Source organism: Caloenas nicobarica, chromosome 2 (genome assembly GCF_036013445.1).
Source record: "Caloenas nicobarica isolate bCalNic1 chromosome 2, bCalNic1.hap1, whole genome shotgun sequence".
Lineage (NCBI taxonomy): Eukaryota > Metazoa > Chordata > Aves > Columbiformes > Columbidae > Caloenas > Caloenas nicobarica.
In genome coordinates, this window is record NC_088246.1 from 124,518,822 (window position 1) to 124,538,806 (window position 19,985).

At 38.2% G+C, this 19,985-nt stretch overlaps 1 protein-coding gene across 1 annotated transcript in view; it reads left to right on the forward strand.

The window, feature by feature from the left end:
• Positions 1–19,607, forward strand: part of XKR4 (XK related 4) — a 222,246-nt gene extending 202,639 nt beyond the window's left edge. The window contains exon 3 of the mRNA XM_065629649.1: positions 18,661–19,607. Within this exon, the coding sequence (XP_065485721.1) occupies positions 18,661–19,607 (947 nt within the window). The remainder of the gene's footprint in view (positions 1–18,660) is intronic.
• Positions 19,608–19,985: the final 378 nt, after the last annotated feature.

Genomic DNA, 19,985 nt, shown 5'->3' on the forward strand with positions numbered 1-19,985 from the left:
TTCCCTCACCCTCTTCTCTCTCAGACATTCAGCTTAGGTGTTTTTCTGTGGCTTCGATGCTTTGTAACTGGGGGAAGATCCTTGCATTGCTTGGCAGGCTGACCTGTTTCACAAGCACAGGCAATCACTCCCACCACAGAGCAGCCCTTAATTCCCAGCCAGGGACTGCAGAAGAGCTTTCCAGTGTGCAATGATCCCCTGATGCTCTGGAAGGTGAATAGCTGCTCCCTCTCGTGCAAAGAACAGGGCCCCGGGAAAGGTGACGTGTCTACACTCCTCCAAAGCTCATCAACTGAATCAATAGTCCTTTAAAACTACCGGGAGCAAAGGCAAATGACAGCCACCTCCAATCTGCTTTAATTTACACCGGGTTAACGTATCGGCAAACTCCCTCGTTCTACTCTCCAGCTGCTTTGAGGGCTGAGGACTTACATTTCCTATGACAAATATGTGTGATTATTTAAGAATTTGTCTTCAAAGGCGCAAAGGGTACTTTAATTAATTTCATCTTAAGAAACCAAAAATGAGCAAACTAATTATATTAACAATATATTTAATTTATTTAATTAACCGGCATTTTAGCCAAGATATGTGATGTCTGCCTTTCGGGATGCAAAGCCATCCTCTGCTGCACTGTGGATGCCTGCTGCCTGCAGGCCACCACGATTGGCATCCCAGTTCTCCTCAGGTCTGTTATCATGCATACTTTACAAAGTCATTTATTATACAAATTGGCTACTTCAATTCCTTTTTCTGGATGGTGTTTGCATTTTTAAAATGCAGTGTGGGATGTTCACTTATTAGTCAGCTTTCTTTAGCTGCCACTCAAAGTGACTGCACGACTTGTTTCCCTGCTGGTTAAAAAAAATTTAACAGAGAAGCTGCCAGTCAAGTTTACCAAACAGTCCAACAATAGAGAAACTGCAAGCCCAGAATATTTTCTGTAATTATACACTGTGCAGAGTAATAAATGTATGATAGCCTTGCATTCATTATGTGAGCTTAAGTGCTCACATTGTAAACTTCTATTTTGAGGACATTATTACCATGCAGTAATAATTCTGTTCAGGTTGGTGATACCTAGTATACATTAGCTTTTATAGAGTTAGAGAAATTTGTTAATATTCTACTTACAAATATGCCAATAAAATTGGCGCTTGATTTCTGTTCTAAAAATGCAAAATAATTTTTTTAAAGACAAGTAGCAAATCTTTGCCTCCATTAATCTTGAATATTTCAGAAAATATGGATTTAAGCCAATATCCCTATTTAGCCAATGCTGCTATTAAATTGCTATTTAAACAGCAGAGTATATACCCTATGGCAACAACTACAAAAGTACCAGATGTGACTATGCTGGAATGTGCCATTGGCCAGAAATAATAAATTCTAGTCACAGTGTTTGATTGAATAACTGCACTAAGTATATCAGAGAAGACATTTTCAAAATACCCACAAGGATTTAGCAAACCAGATTCTGCCAATGATCCATAGCATTTATGCTCAGAAATACCAGGTCCTTGAGTCTCTTTCAGATGAGGAAAATTACTGAAATTTTACACTTCTGTAAAACTAATCTAAGAAGAATTAGCTTATCTAACAGTTAATGCCAGTGAATTAGCACGAAACCCATTAGAAGTTTGTTTGCACAAATGTGAAGACTTGAACAAATCTATCACTGCTGCCATAATCTTGTGAATGACATCTAAGGTTGGAAAAGCTCCAAGAAAATTTCTCTCATACTCAAAGGTGTGCCAGTGTTCGGGCTTAAACACTGTCTCAGGTGAGCACAGGCACAGAACTTCAGCTGCAGTTGTGAGAAGCTAAACCAAGCACTTCTTCATCTAGGATGTAGAAAGCTGGTAAGTTGATAAGATGGTTTTATTTATATAGCTCTTGAGAAAAGCTAATCATGGTTGTTCTGAACTGTAATTGTTCTAGCTACGTGCTTTTAAGAATGAAATCCCTGTGGTTGCCCAGTACTGTTAAAGGGTAATTTGAAAACATTTTCCCCTTGTTGCTTAGACCTATTTTCAAAGCCCAGTTGCTCTTGTTAGATTGAATGGAACTCAACTGGCTTCCCAAACATACAAGTTGTTTATCTTTTTGGTAACCTGATCACTCAGGAAACAGCTTTCTAAAGATGCAGCTCTATGCGGATAGGCTAGCTTTTGCAGCGTGGGCATCAATTGCAATGATGTTCAAGTCCACTGACAAGCACAAACAGCTAATTTGTCATTTGAAAGTTTGACCAAGGAGTTTGCTGCAAAGTGGTACTGAGGTGCCACTGAAGGCGTGTTCCTTGTGGCGAGGCTAATAGACTCTGCTTTAAAACCCCTGGGTTCCTCCTCTTGAAAAGGTTTTGTATGCTGATATTTCAGGCAGATCATTCAGTTCCTCTTTCTCTGGTTCATCCATGAGGAAAATGGTTGTCATACTGACATTCTTCATGAGCTATTTTAAGAATAATGTAATGACTATCGAGAATACTAAAATATTTTTTAAAAGGTGTTAGATCTGCAAAGCATTGTTAAAATATCCCATTCACAGGAATACGCACATTCTGGGACCTAATATGTTGCTTAGCTTGAATAGTTTAGAGGAATACAATGGAGCTATAAGGGGAAATTTTGTCCCCTTTTCAGGCCAGATAAAGGAGAGGGAATTTTATACTAGAGATGGAAATAATGTGTTTTATCAACTGAATATTGGCAGGCACATCTTTTGCATGAACATCACTCATTTCCTATAAGCCTCTGAGATACAGAGTTTATGAACTCTTGCAATCGCACTGAGATGAAGCTGTGTTGAGATCATGCCTGTAACTTTATCTATTTTAATGTTAAATTCTGAATTTATGGGCCCAGATACTCTGTGAATAGCATAAATTATTTTAATGCAGACAGAAATACAATGTGACAGCAAATAATTACAAATGTATTCCTGCATTTGACAGAACTTTACCTTGATTATTTAACTATTGTATGCAGGTTTTTCTCACCTCATTATGAGAAAGAGAGGTAATAAAAATGAATAAAAGCACAGAGCAGAGGTCATTCAGATGACATAATTCAGCAAGTAGGAGAGTTAGTCAGAACAGAAGAAAGTGAATCGAAATGTCCTAGATCCTACTTCTACATTTATACAGTCCTAAAATTACATTTGGCATTTTGAAGGCAACCTCGAGGCTGATGTGGCCCGCAGTGAAAATGAGTTTGACACACACCTGCCCTAGATAATGAGGGCTGTTTCAGAAAGAGTAAGCAGCAGTGAATACCCTTGCTTACTTTGTAGTTTCCCCCACAAGCAGACCTTTGTCCTCAATATGACATCCCATACTAAAACATGAAGCAGTTAATAAAACTACACTTTCTTTACAACAAGAATATGAATTTCCTATGGAATTCATTGCTGTATGAAGAACTTGAGGCGGGGAGGGGGGACCACAGAACACAGTTGTTTAACAGGATTTTGAAAGAACTGCATGTTTAAGGAAAAAAGAGCTGACGTGGGGGAAAGGCTGAAAAATAACAAATGGGAACAACCTCACTGTGACTGTGTACAGGCTGGACACCAGAGCAGTGAACTGAGAGGCGTGCCTGAAGTGGTAGCTGTCTAGGTTTTATGGTGGACTGTGATGCATTCCTGAACCAGACAGCTATTGGTCTCAATGCCTCAGCTATCAAGGTGTTGTATCTACAAGAAGAAGCCTGAGTGCCTTGTCCCGGTACTGGGACAGCCATGGAACTGTGGAGACATCAGGTGAGGTAGATGTGGGAAAAGAGGATACAGGGCCGGGGGTTCAGGGCACCTCTAGAGAAAACAAATATAGGGGCTGGGATACCTATTGAAAAGCAAGAAATATCAGGAGCCTTGTGAAAATATTTGTTTGAAAGCCTTGCAGGTGAAGCAATGAAGAGGGAAGGGAGGAGTTCCAGAGAACATTTGCAAGACAGGTGATGCTGAAGACTTTTAGGGGCAGAAGCACTTGAAGGAAAAGGTGCGGAACCTAAATGAATGAGCTATTGCTGATGATGGTAATTTTGTGGCAGTAGATGGAGGCATTGAGTATCTGAGAAAGCATAAATTCACTCACACTCTTGCACATCAGCAGACCTTATTTTTCAGAAACAGAATAAGGAAAAAGTTCTAGAAGTTTGTACTCATATATTATTCTAATTCCAAACAAAAAAAATCTATATCTCCTGCCTTCCAAATTAGATTAAGAATGAAAGTAAATAATAATATTAATAATTTAACTATGCTAGGTTATTGCATTGTTGCATTTATTCCCAAACTATTATCAATGTCCATATGTTGTTCCTAAATAGTCAGTAATAGTAACAGGAAAATGTTACATTCATTAGGATATAACCAGGCCATAAAGTGCTTAGAGTTCAAATTCAATGCTAATATCTCAAAATATAGTGCTCTTTTTGCTATCCTAACACGAAATCAGGTAGACACAATCTACCTGCATACTGAATGGATTTCTGATTAATGTGAAATATTTTTTTCCCACCAGTGCCTGAGTGTTTTGGGGGAGTTATTTTGCATTTGCTCTAATAAGAACTGCAATTGTAAAAGAAGCTTTTGCTTATTTACTTCATCTTTCTGTGCAAGATCACTTACTCAAATAGATCATGACACTTTTTTTTTTTTGCTGTAACGGGAATGTGAATTCTTTGAAGTGTGTTTCCATGTCACCTTTCAAATCTTGACATGTGATGTTTGTTTGTCGTTGTACTGGTTTTGATTCTTTGTTAGTGTATTTGTGGCATGGCTCGGAGGGATTTCCCTGTTTCCTAGGGAATACCTGTGTTTTTAATTGACTGAGAGGGACAAGTTATCTAAATGCAGTAGTAGCAGGGATAAGCTTTTTCTTGCAGGCTGAATGAAGAGTCAGTCACACTTGCACATCCAAACAGCTACCAAAGTTGAAGGGAAATAGCGTATCCTCGACCCCCTAATGAAAGGCACATGCTTTACCCTGTTTCCTCTCCAAATCAGGATGATTAAGGTGGACCAGAGTGGGGGCATTTTGTTGGTCTGGTGTATTCACCAGTAGGTTTAGAGCTAGTGCTTCTGAGCTTTTATCAGTCATCGCTCGTGCCACTGGTTTTGAGAAGGCTGGATTTTTGTGTCAAAATATTTAGTGTTGTTAGGTTACTAGTGCAGGTTGAATGCTTTGTTATTGTTTTCTGTTTGTAAAAATTTGCTGGTGATGGGAACTGTTAACTTCTTGATCACCTTGAGAGTCAGAAGACATGCCTTGTTAATCTGCTGTCACACCATATCAACAAACCAATACATCAAATAAATACTAGATATGCAGCTGACTGCCACTTCCCCCTTTGTGTCTTCAAAGAACCTGATTGAAAGTCACACTGCAGTAAAACTAGTACCCATTTATTTGCTTTTTGAGGTAGATTCTCAGTAATCTCTAAAACATAATCTGAGTCTCTGAGTTCCAGTTACGGAGCCCTCTTTGTATTCTATTTCCAGCCTAAAGTATACTGCATCCAGCTTGGTGGACCCTGTTGCAAACGTCTATAGACACTTAAAACATTCACTTTTAACAAAATATTGGAGAAGTAGGTGAATTCCAGATATGCAGAGTGCCTATTAATATAATTTCACAGGTTCTTCAAACAGCAAAAATAATGAAGCCTCATTTCCTACTGGCTTCTTTCTATATCTACTGTAGGAATAAATACATGATATTCTCATAGCCCTCTCACAGTGTCTCCTACTCCTGCCCTTAACCGTCGCCCTCAAAATATCTCCAGTTTTTCCTCAAATCCCCTGGATTGCCGCACTGCACTGTTCACTCCCTGCTTTCTTCCCACTTTTCTTTTATACTTCAGGTTTGGATGGGTAAGAGGCAATATCTGCTGGGCTTAGCTCAAAGTTATATCTACGTGGATTTGCCAGCTGCCAGGAACATATTTATTCACTTGCTAATTGGTTCCTGGCTTTTGGAATAAAAATCCCTGAAGGCATAAAAATGCCTAAAATTCAGGCATAAAAATACCTGAATTCTGCTTTCAGTGGGAACACTTCTTTGGGCCCTTCTCTAGCTGTTGTTTGCCCTGAACTTCACGGAACTTAGTATCTTTGAGACATCTATTTCTGTGTCAAATTCTGTTGAAATCAGTTGGTCATTCAGAAAAGTTACTATGGAGCAGACTGATGAGCAGATACATAAAGAAACAAATCTAAAAATTATTAAAAAAAAGTTGCACAGAGCTAAAAATAAATATAGAATAGCCTGATGTTAATTCAGTATAAAATAATAAGAAGGCCAAGTGCATACTGAGGTAACAAAGAATTAGAGGACAGATAGTAGAATTCTGCAAACCTTTCTTTAATGAACATCGGTCTTGTTACCCAGACCTCTTATCTTTCATTGACAAGCTTACGAGTTAGAATGATGACAGCAACTATAATGAATAATGCATATTCATGTATGGGACTTAGAATCATACAAGATCTTGAAGCAGGATTGAGTAGGGCTCACATAAGTTAACAAAAATCTGTCTTCTAGATGGATATGAAAATTAGGAAAGAATGAGTATGGAAGTGCGTAGCAACACCTACCAAATACTTGCCGTTGCTGTCATCTTGTTTGATAGCCTTATGAATGATGATATGTAATATTTGCTGGCTGAGTTTCTGGTGGCTGTTGTTTTCGCAGGCTTTGCACAGAGGTGCGGGTGTAGTCAATAGTACATGGGACAGGTACCATCACAGGCTGATCTGAATCATTTGGACAAAATTATCACGTCCAATTAATTATGTTTTAATACAGAAAGGTGTATTTGACAATCAGAAACACAGACTGTACCTGTAAAATGGGAAAATCTCTGTCTTTAAAACCAGTAATGCAGAACATGGTGTAGCAGTCAGCAGGGTGAAGAGCTTTTTTGTGAGATCTCAGTGTCAAGTTGTGGCTTTGAGCCTTATTTTGATCTGTAGATGTAGGAGATGCAAGATATGAAGTAGACACATTGAAGTGAGCATACCACTGTGAACACCACCAGTAAGACCACTGATAAAAGCCCATGCCCTGTTCTGTGACTCACACCTCCTGGAGGATGGAGCTACTGAAAGATCAAAGGAGAGGAACAAAATGACCCCAGAGGCCATCAATCAACCATTGGGATAAAAGTCTTTAAGGAACTGATCAGCCCAGAATATTGGGAAAAGATTGAAAAAGTAATTCAGTCACTATCTCTGGGTATTTTTACATGGAAAATATTTTCGATGGCAGGAGCCAGAGGAGCTTTTTAAATCTGCTAGACAAGCTCCAGAAACTGAAATTAGATTAATTTAATCTTGCGACAAGGTGCAACTTTTTGGCACAAACCACAGATAAATATTAAAAAGCTTTTCAGAGGAAATGTTGAGTCATTGTTTTATTTGGAGTCTTCAGATTGTGCCAGTTTATCTGTCTGTATGTAGTATATAAATCTAAATATTCCATACATACAAAATGTACACGGATAAATAATGCCTACCTACATATATCACGTGGACATATTCTAGCTGTATCAGAGATAGGTAGAGCTTCCTTACCAATAACTCATACCTCTGTAACTAATATTGAAGACAAAGCTATAAATATGACTCTAAAATAATCCAAAGCTGGGCATGAGCTAGAACCAGAATTAAACTCCAGAGCCCCCAGAACACACCGAATATTATTGCAAACAGTTAGTTCAATTTACATTATCTGCACGATAGGAGAAAATATGGATTTTATTTTGGGAGGGAGGAGAGTAGGTTAGTGATTGCTTTTCCAATAACAGAAAAATAAGTCTTTTTAATGAATTATTGTGAAAATGTATTTGAAGTCTTTCAAAGTGAAAGAAACATGACAAACAGTGAGAACTACAATATTTCAGTTTGATCCAAAGGAAACTTAAATAGCGTCATGTACCAGACAAAGGTAACATCTCCAGTTTTCCTTCTGCTAAAAGGGATTGCACAAATGCTAAATCGATTTCCTTTTCAGAGTGATACTAATTGTCTGTTGTCCCAGAGCACCATATCAGGCATTATCCTCAGCATCTCTTCAGAGCTGAAGAGCATAGCGAATCTTAAAAGGCAAACACAGAAAAATGCTATATATATAAAATATTTCTTAGACCAACTGTGTCAAATAAGGTACTAACTTTAGACTGACTTTAGTGTGCAAGTGGGAGAAATATCAGTTGCTTAATGAGGCTGAAATTTATCCCCTTTCAGAAATCCAATATGAGCCTATGAACCACTGAAAGCCAATCATAAACTTATGGCTTAAGGAGATTTAAGGGGAGTAATGGCCCCATGCTATCATTCTGCATGGAGTCAGTGTTTTGTTGTCAGTGACCTGGTCCCATGCTATTGATTTGTAGTAAGACTCAGTGTAAGGTATTTGGGATATTTTTCTTGCCAAAACATGCCTTGGCTTCTAGTCTTCTCTGTGTTGGATCCTGGCCATTGCTAGTGCAATTTCTAAAAAGGAAAAAAATAAAATAAAATAAAATAAAATAAAATAAAATAAAATAAAATAAAATAATCTGGTGTATTTGGAATATTGATTTAGCCCTTCCTCTTCCAAATCCTCGACAGACATTTCTAGAGCCAGTGTGATACTGCTATGTGTATTTTATGATATTCAGTATCTCTTGAGAAAAATAATTAGGAGAGACAGTTTGGATCCACCAGATGCTATTTCTGCTATGTTCCACCATATTGCAGCCAGTAAGGTCATTTCAAGCTGTTTTGCTTGTGAGGTGCTGGTGGAAAACACATCAGAAAGCTTGTTTAATAGTGAGAACATATCTTTCACGAGCTCAATTGAGGCTTAGGAAAATTGTCTTCATATATTTGAAATTTGTTTTAAATTGTTTTGTCCATGCTATTGACATTTCTATGGATCTTCTTTTAGCAATACAGATGATCAAGAGCCCTACAGCTATTGGGAATAATGCTTTACGCCCTCATTCTGAAGACTATATATGACGGAGCTTTCAAAGTCCACATCTCCCTCTCTTCCAGCATTTAGTCTTTACATAACTGGACACATGAAGGTTCTATTAGTTTAAAAACAATTACTTGGAAACACAACTAACCATCAAGTCTTCTTGGTAGATTATACCCTGATGTCTGTAGTATCATTGCCTATGGAGAAGGGAAGGATATATTGTCCCCCAAGAAAGAAAGAAAGAAAAGCATTATCTCTAAGGATGCCCTCACAGTATGCTATTTCAAAGGTACTGAGGGCTTCTAAGTGAAAAATTGGAAACCTTTACTTTTGAGATTCTGAAGGTACATGAAATGTTATGCTGAAGCTGTTTGAATTCTACAGAACTTGAGCCAAAATGGTGCCTGAAAAACAAAGGTAGATAAAGTCAGATAGGAAAAAAAAAATTTAAAGTGAAGGTAAATCTCCCTTGGAAGAATGTTTTCTCCCTTGTCTGAAACTTTTTAATCCTTAGGTACCTGTTTTAACACAAGTATAGGATTCATTCAGTGAATGTACTGTGTACTTTTTTTTTCCACTTGATGAATATTTTTCCAAAGTGTTACCAATAAAAGAATTCCAGTTGATCTTGTTAGCAGCCATGGAATGAAAAACTGTGGTACCGGTTCCTCTGAACCAGTGGAATACACCAAGACAAGCTTTGTCCAGAAGTTGCATAAGCAAAAAACAAAGCTCAGCAGCTCAAAAATAAAAGCTCGACAGAAAAATAAAGGTAAAACTACAGAAATGTGGATTGACACAAAGGTGTTTCCTCAAAACTTATGTTTTTACAGGATTTTTAATGTCTCTAGCAGCCTATATCTTTTTATCCTGTTGGGTAGCAGGGAGAAGTGCTACTGCTTCTGCCATTGACTTTATGGAAGGTGTCCATATGTGCAGTGCATTGGATGGCGCAGTGCAGGTGGAGCATTCTCGTGTAGATGGTGCCCTATCTTTAGCTTAACATTATGGTATCATGATGTTGATCGTCTTCAAGAGCTAATGGCAGGGCTTTTGTTCTGCTTGGAATGGCTGCAGTCTCCAGATAATCCCTTGATTTCTATAAGCTACTTGCAGCAGCTTCAAGACATCCAAAGCCCTTTTTGCCTAAGAAGAAATGTACGAATCATGGAAATGAGCCCGCAGTCAGTGGGTATGTTTATGCTGCACTTACTTCACCAGAATATAAAGATACCAAATTGCCTAACAGACAAGGAGTCTAGCTGTGAAAGTACAGAAATCTAAGTTTAGCTTCCTAACAGGCAAAATGATCTCATGCTGTCTTGCCAAGCCTGGCAGCGCACAGACTGCATGACATACATGAGTACTTGACGGTTGTCACTGCATGTGAAGGACTGGACTTGATTAGTGGCTAATAAAGACTCCTGAATTGTAAGTTATAATACTAGGAAAATGTGAGGGAGGAGATCACCCAGGATGCTCGGTCAGCTAGTAACTGGCCTTAGCTGGAATATTCTGGCAGTATGACTTCAGTTCAAGCATCTTAAACAGTCAGTTACTTCTACAGATTGATGAGAAGGAAGCAAAGCTTTTGGTTGTTGTCCCACAAAACCATTTCATCATTAGCTGACTGTGAAGAAAGAGAGGGCCTGAATTACTGACTATGGTGTCTTGAAAGACAGGAGAAGTCCAGCTTTCATGATTCTTGTGGTCCCTGCACACTAAGTTGACTTTCTTTATCTGTAGTAGATTTTATTCATAGTTTCCAAAAGAACTCCTGAGATACTAACAACAAAATTTGGGTAAAATACTTAGTTTGGGTTTGGGAGAGAGGCAACTGTTCTTGATGTTAGCTTGAGATAAAATTATGACCATCATTCAGCTGTAGATCTGTTTAAAGCAAGGACCAGGATAGTTGCTCAGCAGAAGGAACTGTAACAGTATGTCTAACAGATTTGATAAGGTGGATATGACCCTGGGTGCAGGAAGAGGTAAATCATTAGGCAGGTGTCTGGTACAGCCCCTAAGAATCTGCTAAAGGTATGTACAATGACCCAACATTTTGTCAGTTGACTTTGGTCCCCTACACAGAGTCCAAACCACCACTGGAAAAAATTTAGGGGGAGGTAAAATGAGCAAGGTTGAAACTAACATTTTATATATGTTATGTTTCTAGACTTTCAGGGCAATAGTAAGTTGTTGTGGAGAGCCAAATTCAAGAAACAGCTGTAAGTTGTCTCACCAGAAGTGTCTATAGAAAGCAACTGAAAGAAATGATGGGAGAAATTTTTCTTGTGTATGCTAGCATGTTCTCTAAGCATTACGTAACACTTAGTAGAAGTAGTATCAGGCATAAATCTGACTTACATTTCAACAAGAAAGAGTTCGTGTCATCCCTTATGCTGTATTACGCCACCCCAGTGTGTAGTGGGAGAAAGTTAAGCCAAAAGTTGACAGACAAGCTGATGAAGCCATCAATATTGCCTTGAATATTCCCAGTTGTGAAAGCAGGCTGTGGCAAACACTGGAAACGTGAACAACTAGAGACTCAGACACTGTCACTCTCGTGTTTGTGGGCAGCCAACAGTCTAAGCCTAAAACAGTCTATAAGTCTAAAACTACAGAAGTGGAATATTTCAGTAAAGTGCCATTTCCATCTAAGCACAATCAGATCTAGTGACACCTAAGAAAAATGAAAAAAGTCCTTTTCTGACCTCAAGCAGCTTGTTTCAATTGCACAGAAAGCCTTTGACTAGGATTTAGGATAGTGTGCTGATTTGACTGAAAATGAGTTAATTTTCCTTCACACTATTAGAAAACTTTCTGTTTTGTAGCTAGCACAGTCACAGTTTGCATTTAGTTTGAGAGCAAGAAGATAACACCCCAGGACAGAGTTAATGTTTTTAATTGCTATAGTCAAGGACTTTCTGAGCTCCCTACCCACAGATATAAGGCAGCTGGGAAGGGGGACATAGATGGGGCAGACCTTGACTGACACGCAGACTGATCAATAAGAATATTCCATCCCATTAGCATCATGCTTCATATTTAAGGAGAGTCGGGTCTTCCAGTTTTCTCTTTGCCGGAGCCAGGACAGAGACCTGTTCAGGGGAGTTCTGTCAGGGACTTTCTTTAGTTTGGTCTTTTGCCATTTTGCAGAGGCCTCTGGGCTTTTCTGCCTTTTTATATTTCTGGGATCGGCTGTTCGAGACCAGGTGCTGCTTCCTGGGACTGGCTGCTTGGCGTGCATGGAGTCTGTGAAGAGTTGCGTTGACTATCTTTTATTTTATATTCTATTTCCATTTTATATATATTATTAGTAATAGTAGTATATTAGTGTTATTTTGTTATTTTATTAAACCATGTTTATCTCAAACTAAAAGTTTCTTCCTTCCCTTTTGATTCTTTCCCCTATTTAGGGGTGGGGAGTAGGAAGTGATCAAGTGGCTATGATGCTTATATTGCTAGCTCGGGTTAAACCACGACAGACAGCTAGTATAAGACAAACTTGCTGAAGTAATAGGATTATTTTGGCAACATACTTATAGAGAATGTCCCTGGACAACAAGGCCACAAACCTTGGAATACAGAAAGATATGTTAAAATCAGCATACAGCACATTTTAGGGGGTCGGACCTGGCTGCAGACATTAAGTTAGTGGTGCTCTCTTCCTCTGAAAAAAAATAAATATGCCAGCAAGACTGTGTCAACAAGAATCCTTGTACAAGAAATGTCCCTAACTAAGAAACCTGATGGTAGACTCTTAAGGCTGTAAGGATGGATTCCAGTAAGGATGCTTAAGTACAGTGCTACATCTGCAGTCGTCAGGGCAGGAAATAACCCGGGTGAGGGCAAGAGTTTATATTGTTACCTCTTTAGATAACAGGAAAGCATAAAAAGGTATGCTTCATCTTTAGGTTTCATCTCACATTATTGATCAGGGAATGAGACCCATGAGCATGAAACACATGCTGAGAACCTAGACACAGTCCCTGGTATGATCAAAAGCTGCCCTGAAGCTTGTAAAGCATCCTGTGTACTAAACCACATAGAATGAATCATAGAATGTCCTGAGTTGGAAGGGACCCACAAGGATCATTGAGTCCAACTCCTGTCCCTGCATATGACAACGCCACATTTCACACCATGTGTCTGAGGGCGTTGTCCAATTGCTTCTCGAACACTGTCAGGCTTGGGGTGGTGACCACCTCCCTGGGGAGCCTGTTCCAGTGCTTCACCACTCTCTGGATGAAGAACCTTTTCCTAGTTTTTCCATGCGGAAGCACAGTATGTATACCATGTCATACATTGCCATACTAGTGTATGGGAATAAAAAAGTAGTGCAGAAACCCGCAGACTACTGTCAAGCTTGCCAAGCTGCAAGGCCTCCATGTGAATGTCAAGCTTGTGACTGTACTTGCAGAGCACAATGGCAAAAGCTGTGCAAATATAACAAGCTGTTTTCTGAAGCTGGAGGGATGCAGTCATGATATACTGTTTCCTATAGAATGAAGGCCTTAAGGGAGACTATAAATGGTAGAGATCCTTGGCTTTGGTTCAGAGAAGCACCTGGAAGCTTGGATGCATATAATGTCACTTCTCCAGCTGGGTGGAAAACTCATTAAAATAGGTTTCCTTAAAAAATGTTTTGTAGTCTCAGATCCCAGGCGATGTTGTCATGCCCAGATGACCTACTGCATTTGATATTCCTACTTTTACATTAATTTATTCCTGGAAATGATGAGATGAGTACAAGTTTAGAAAGGAGGATGAAGCAGAGACAGAAGCCTTGGCAGGAGTCTGGTTTCTGAAATCAGATTGAATGTCAAAGAGCACTTTCTCTGATCAGTTCATTCATTTGTAGGTTTTCCAGCTGACCTGAGATGTACTTATTCTATGTAGGATTTATGGACTGATGTGATTAGAAAAAAGAAAAAAAAGAGTAGTTTATGGACCTGAATGTGCCTTTTACTCTCTCGAGTACAAAACAGGACTAAGATAAAATTAGTGTGAGAATGCGACCCATATTTTTTTCGGTTACACCCCAGCCAAGGATTATATTATGGGAGTGGGAGAAAATTACAAACTAATAAATCATATATGCCACTTAGACATTGAATTGCTTTCCTCGGAGTTAAATCAATTGGGAGAACCATAATGCAAAGGCAGAGGTGTCAGCAGGATACAATTAAGTTGTGAATTGCCAAGCAGAGATGCAATATGGAAAACCTTTAGCTGTTGTGAGCAATTCTATGTGGATTACTCACAAATAAAACATTTCAGTCAGATTTCTCACAAATACCATTGAAGAGAAGTTCATTGGCTCTCCTGTAACTATTTGAGCTTGTGTCCCTGAAATAATATTACATTTGTGAATGTATCCATCTCTATATACATTTTCTTTTCTCTCATACATGTTTGCTTTCACTTGTGAAAGTCATGTTGATGTTGGTTTTATCTTGTCTTTAATGAGCTGTAGCTCATTGCAGTGTATTATGTATCACATTTGAAGTACCAGTACAGATATGCCACACTCTATAAAATGCAAGAATGTTTCTTATACATGGAGAAATGAATCACTTCCAGGCGAAGAAGTTAAAATTACAATTCAATCAAGGCAATTCTGTTCTTCGTTTTCAGACAGGAAGTGCATTGTCTTAAGGACACCTGAAATTCATCTCTAATTACAAAGTTGTCATTCCTTTATATAAACACTATAATCAAGAAATGCAAACAGTTAACAGAATAAGAGAGGTTAAATTGTCTTTTTCACTCAAAACAGATTCTAATTAGTTCCTGACACAATGTATTATTGGCCAGTTTCACTATTGAGACTATTATCAATGGGCTAGAAGTAGGTAGGTACACTCCCCACTAATTGCCATGCGGAGTTTTTCAGGTGTCCATTTTAGAAACAAGCAAAAGCATCATTTGTCTGACGCAATATGTGAAGCAATCTTTTCCCCGTGCAAGGCCTGTATTTCTTTCCTCGTCGGGACAGAACTTTAGAGACCAAATCATATACTGCAGTAAAAATGTGAAGCTTAGAAAAGGAAGAAAGAGGAACATGCTTTCCTGTTTCCTGAGGCCATTTTACAGAATTCCTGCTTTCCTGGACTTTTAACAGTCTTAATGGATGAGCATACAGTTTCTTGAGTATATATTCACTGAGAATTGCTAGGTAATCTTAATTTGTAAGATCAAGACCCTAAATACAATACTCTGATATACAATACTCTGATATATGATATACAAGACTGTCAAATACACCAGAAAACTGCTGAAGCACCCAAAGACAGTGCAGAGGCTGCAGCTGAGCAGGCAGGTGCTTGTTCTTCATGAATGGTGGCTCCACAGATCACAGCCCAGTCTTCTCTGTTCATTTCTCAATGGCGAATAAGCCTTCCCCACTGCAGAAGTTAAACCACCTGCATCATTCCAAATTACTTGGTTTCCATTAGGTCTATAGGACATTCTTTTTTTCCCAGTGGTATGTTATTGCCTTTAAAGTTTTGTTTTGATAGTAATAGAAATTCATTTCAGTTCTTCTTTTGAAATATGGATAAAGGGATTTATACACATACTCAGCAAATGCACTGATATGTTCTAATTAATGAGTTATCCATGCAGGGCTACAATAATTCACTGTATCTCTAACCATTCCCGGCAAATTATTTATATAGTGACATTTCTTTATTAGCAAACTGCCATTTGCATCACTTTTACATTATTGTTCTCGTTTTTCATTATACTTTTAATAATTCTTTACTGCTTCGTCTCATCAATAAAGAAAAATGGATGATGCCTATGAAGCATTTAGCCTTATTTTAATTCTATATCCCTAACACCGTTGCCAATAGCATGAGAGTAGATACATAATACTTTAACTGGCAGTTATTTCCCTTTGTACAATCCCTTGTCTCCTTTTCTCTCCTGTATGCCAGTATTCCTGAGTTTGCTCTGTAAAAGCAAAGGATATTTCCCTACTAATGACTATTTAAATAACAGAATCACCTTGCTATTGTACTTGCTTCTTTCTGTCCCAGACAATGGCTGAATTAATTATCATTATAACATTAGAAATTCCTATGAATTTTAACATTTTATTTGGAACATTCTTTGTGCATTATTGCATGATTTTACACTTCCTAATGCAAAACTGATATCTCTAGAAACCTCTGGGGGAGTGTGTGAGGTCATTAAATTTAGATTTGCAAAGAAAATATATGGATTTCTCCCTCACATTATTATTTCCTGTGCTGATAATGCTGGTTTTGAGCTCTTGTTCAGAGTGGCTCATTTGTACTGAAAGATTCTCTTATCCTTTATCCTACTCATCTACCTTTCCAAAATTTTCATTTCAGAAGGGAAATGAACTGTGTTTTTCCTTAAAACATTCCTACAGAAAAATGAGAACCTATATTTTCAGCTGTTACAGTTGTCTCCAAAGATAATGGCCACTGAAAGGCAGCCCAGTGTGAAAAGCATGTCAGAAATTAAAATAGCAATTTATACCATGTCTCTTTCCTGTCTTCATTGCTGATAGTTTTTCCCTCCGTGAAGGACGATTCTGGAAGTAACGCTGGTGTTTTGGCATCCAAGCATCCGTGGGGGAAGAAAAATTATGAAGTTTTTTAAACAAATTTCCCTAGAATCCTAAGTTTGTTCTACCTTTCTGATGATTGTTTATTATTTTTATTTTTTAAAAAAGGGGGGTTAAAATCTTGGATTCATGGAAGCTCATCACATAATTAGCACCCTGCCAGTGACTGAGAGGGAAACACTGGCAAACACAATCCCTCCTGAAAAGCAATGAATCTCTCTGTACTACGTACTGAGCAAAATCTTAGTGTGTTAAGCTGATGGATTGCTTAAATAGAAATTTTTTTTCCTTCAGAATCAGGTATTTTTTCCACAGCCTACATTTTTCTGTTTTAAAATAAACTTTTTTTTTTTTCCAAAAAGTGAATAGCAACATGTATTTAGACTTAAACTTACTACTCTGTATTAACAAAATTTGCATTAAATTTGTAATATTTAAGTAATATATTCTTGATGGCTAGGTTTAGTGAAAGATATTGAACAGGAAAGAAAAATACTGTCTATGCATCCAGAACCAATGGTTGTTGAAATGATTAAACAGCTTATAAAAGCAGACAAAAGAAATGTTTTCTTCATTTCACTTTGATTTGCTTTAATAACTAGTTCAAAGTTAAGGAACCATTTAGAAATTGAGTAAGCTGAAGCATCATTATCTTGAAGTGAATAAATTCTCAGTCTGGGATGCTGAGACTTATGAATTCATTCATTAACTGTATATAAAATTTGATTTGGTAATAAACCAGTTTTAAGTATAAAATGTTTGATACATTTTTCCTCTGTATACAACATATTTATTGCCATTTTATTTAAATAATAAATATGCTTAAAAGGATGGGGTTTTGCATTTCATTTGAATTCCCATTTCCATCCAAAGCAGCTGGATACAAGTCATAAGTAAATCAAAATTAATCATCTAGTAAAGAAGAATTATCATTCATTTCTAACAGAATGCTATGTAACTGTTAGGAATTTCAATAACTATGCTGAACTATATTACAGCTTAAATGGGAATGTAAGGTATTTTTCTGGTAGTGCATGGAAGTAACAGATTAGTTTAAAAATTAGATTCAGTTGCAGAGCAACTTCTTTTTTTAAGTTTACCTACCAAGAACAATCAAACTCGTGGAAAACAGAATAATACACATTCAAAATAAGCATAGAAAGGGTTTGTTGTGGGGGTTTTTTTACTGGTTTTGCATTTTCATGTGAATAGGAATTATTTTTACAAAACTAATGTTTGAAAATCTCATTGAAGTAATTTTATATTGAATTCTTTTTGTGAAAAATATTTGACAGGTTTTCCAGAAATACTATCATTCAAGGCCTCATAAATAGGCAATTCTGTGATATATGGGAGACAGAATGGCTATACAGACATTAAGTCATAACTCTCTACTTTAGGAGTATCTGTACTCAGAATTTTAGTTCAGTAGAAAATTCCAACATTTCTAAAATAAATTTGATTTCTAACTGGAAGAAAATAAAGTTTTTATATTTTCTACTTCTTAAAATTCTGTTTAAAAGTGGTGGAAATATCAAAATAGGCAACACTTTTCCCTCAGCACGAGTTTAAACTTTGGTGTAACAAGAGTAACATTAGGGTTTTTTAAATGTAGATTTATACTCAAATCATTATTGATTTAGTTTATATCTATTTGATGCTGACATTTTCATTCAAAAGACTTGATTGCTTTATATTAGGCTTCTTTAATGACTTATTAAAATCAGAAAACTCATATTCCTTCTTTATAACCACAGTAGATACTGTTAAATCACACAGAGACACCTATTCCTGACTTGCTCGAAGTTGTGAATCAATAAAATTTTTTCAAATATTAAATTGCTAGAGAAGTGTTTTGGAGTGTAGTTTGCTGGTCTCTCTTGTTTGTGTGCATCCAGCATTGTAAGGACAATGACATCTCAGCGGTAGAAGTCCATTTCTCAGTGCTGCCTGAGCTAAAGGAGAATGAGGAGGTTTAATTATGTGAGTGGTGAAGAGCTCATTTAAAGCAGCAAGGATCTCACCAGTTTCAACCCAGGGCTGATATACTAATTATGCCTTAACAGCATCTCCTGTTTCCTTCCAGGTCTTACTGCTGCAGCATCTCTTGTATCCCTGGCTTGGGCTTTGGCCTCCTACCAAAAGGCCCTTCGTGACTCCCGTGATGACAAGAAACCCATCAGTTATATGGCTGTTATAATCCAGTTTTGCTGGCATTTCTTCACAATTGCAGCACGGGTCATTACTTTTGCTTTGTTTGCCTCGGTTTTCCAGCTGTACTTTGGGATCTTCATCGTGCTGCACTGGTGCATCATGACCTTCTGGATTGTCCACTGCGAGACAGAGTTTTGCATCACTAAATGGGAGGAGATAGTTTTCGACATGGTTGTTGGCATAATCTATATCTTCAGCTGGTTCAATGTCAAGGAAGGAAGGACACGCTGTAGGCTTTTCATTTACTATTTTGTGATCCTTTTAGAAAACACCGCCTTGAGTGCTCTCTGGTATCTGTACAAGGCCCCTCCAATCTCTGATGCATTTGCCATACCAGCACTGTGTGTAGTGTTCAGCAGCTTTTTAACAGGCATTGTTTTTATGCTCATGTACTATGCCTTCTTTCACCCCAACGGACCAAGGTTTGGGCAGTCACCAAGCTGTGCTTGTGAGGACCCTGCCGCTGCCTTCACCCTACCCCCAGAAGGGGCCACAAACACTCTACGGTCCATCTCCAACAACCGGAGCGTCACGAGCGAGCGGGATCAAAAATTTGCGGAAAGAGACGGGTGTGTGCCTGTGTTTCAGGTGAGACCCACCGCACCGTCCACACCTTCATCCCGGCCACCAAGGATTGAGGAGTCTGTCATTAAAATCGATCTGTTCAGGAACAGGTACCCAGCATGGGAGAGACACGTGTTGGACAGGAGCCTGAGGAAGGCGATCTTAGCGTTTGAATGTTCCCCTGCTCCTCCGCGGCTACAGTATAAAGATGATGCTCTTATCCAGGAGCGCTTGGAGTACGAAACCACATTGTAAACAAAACAAAAACACAGCTTGAAGAAGCTCTGATTTTACAGTCCAAATTAAGGGTTGACAGTGGGGCTATAGGAATAACTGAACAGCGTACTACAAGTAGAGCAGCAAGCTGTAGTGTTCTTAGTCTGGTTATCATCATGATTATCATTTGATCCACTGTGTGCAGTCTGTCTGCAGGACACTGATACAGCAGCATCATCTGAAAGCCTCAAAAAAACCCAAACCCTGACCCACACATACAGATCAGTTACTTCAGCTGGGGAAACTCACCCACGACTCCTTGCTGCTATGAAACTCTGACTGCACAGTACTTAAAATCAAACTAGTAGGAAGGCTCTGACCAGAGCTTTCAGCTTTAGCCAGTAGTACATTTTATTT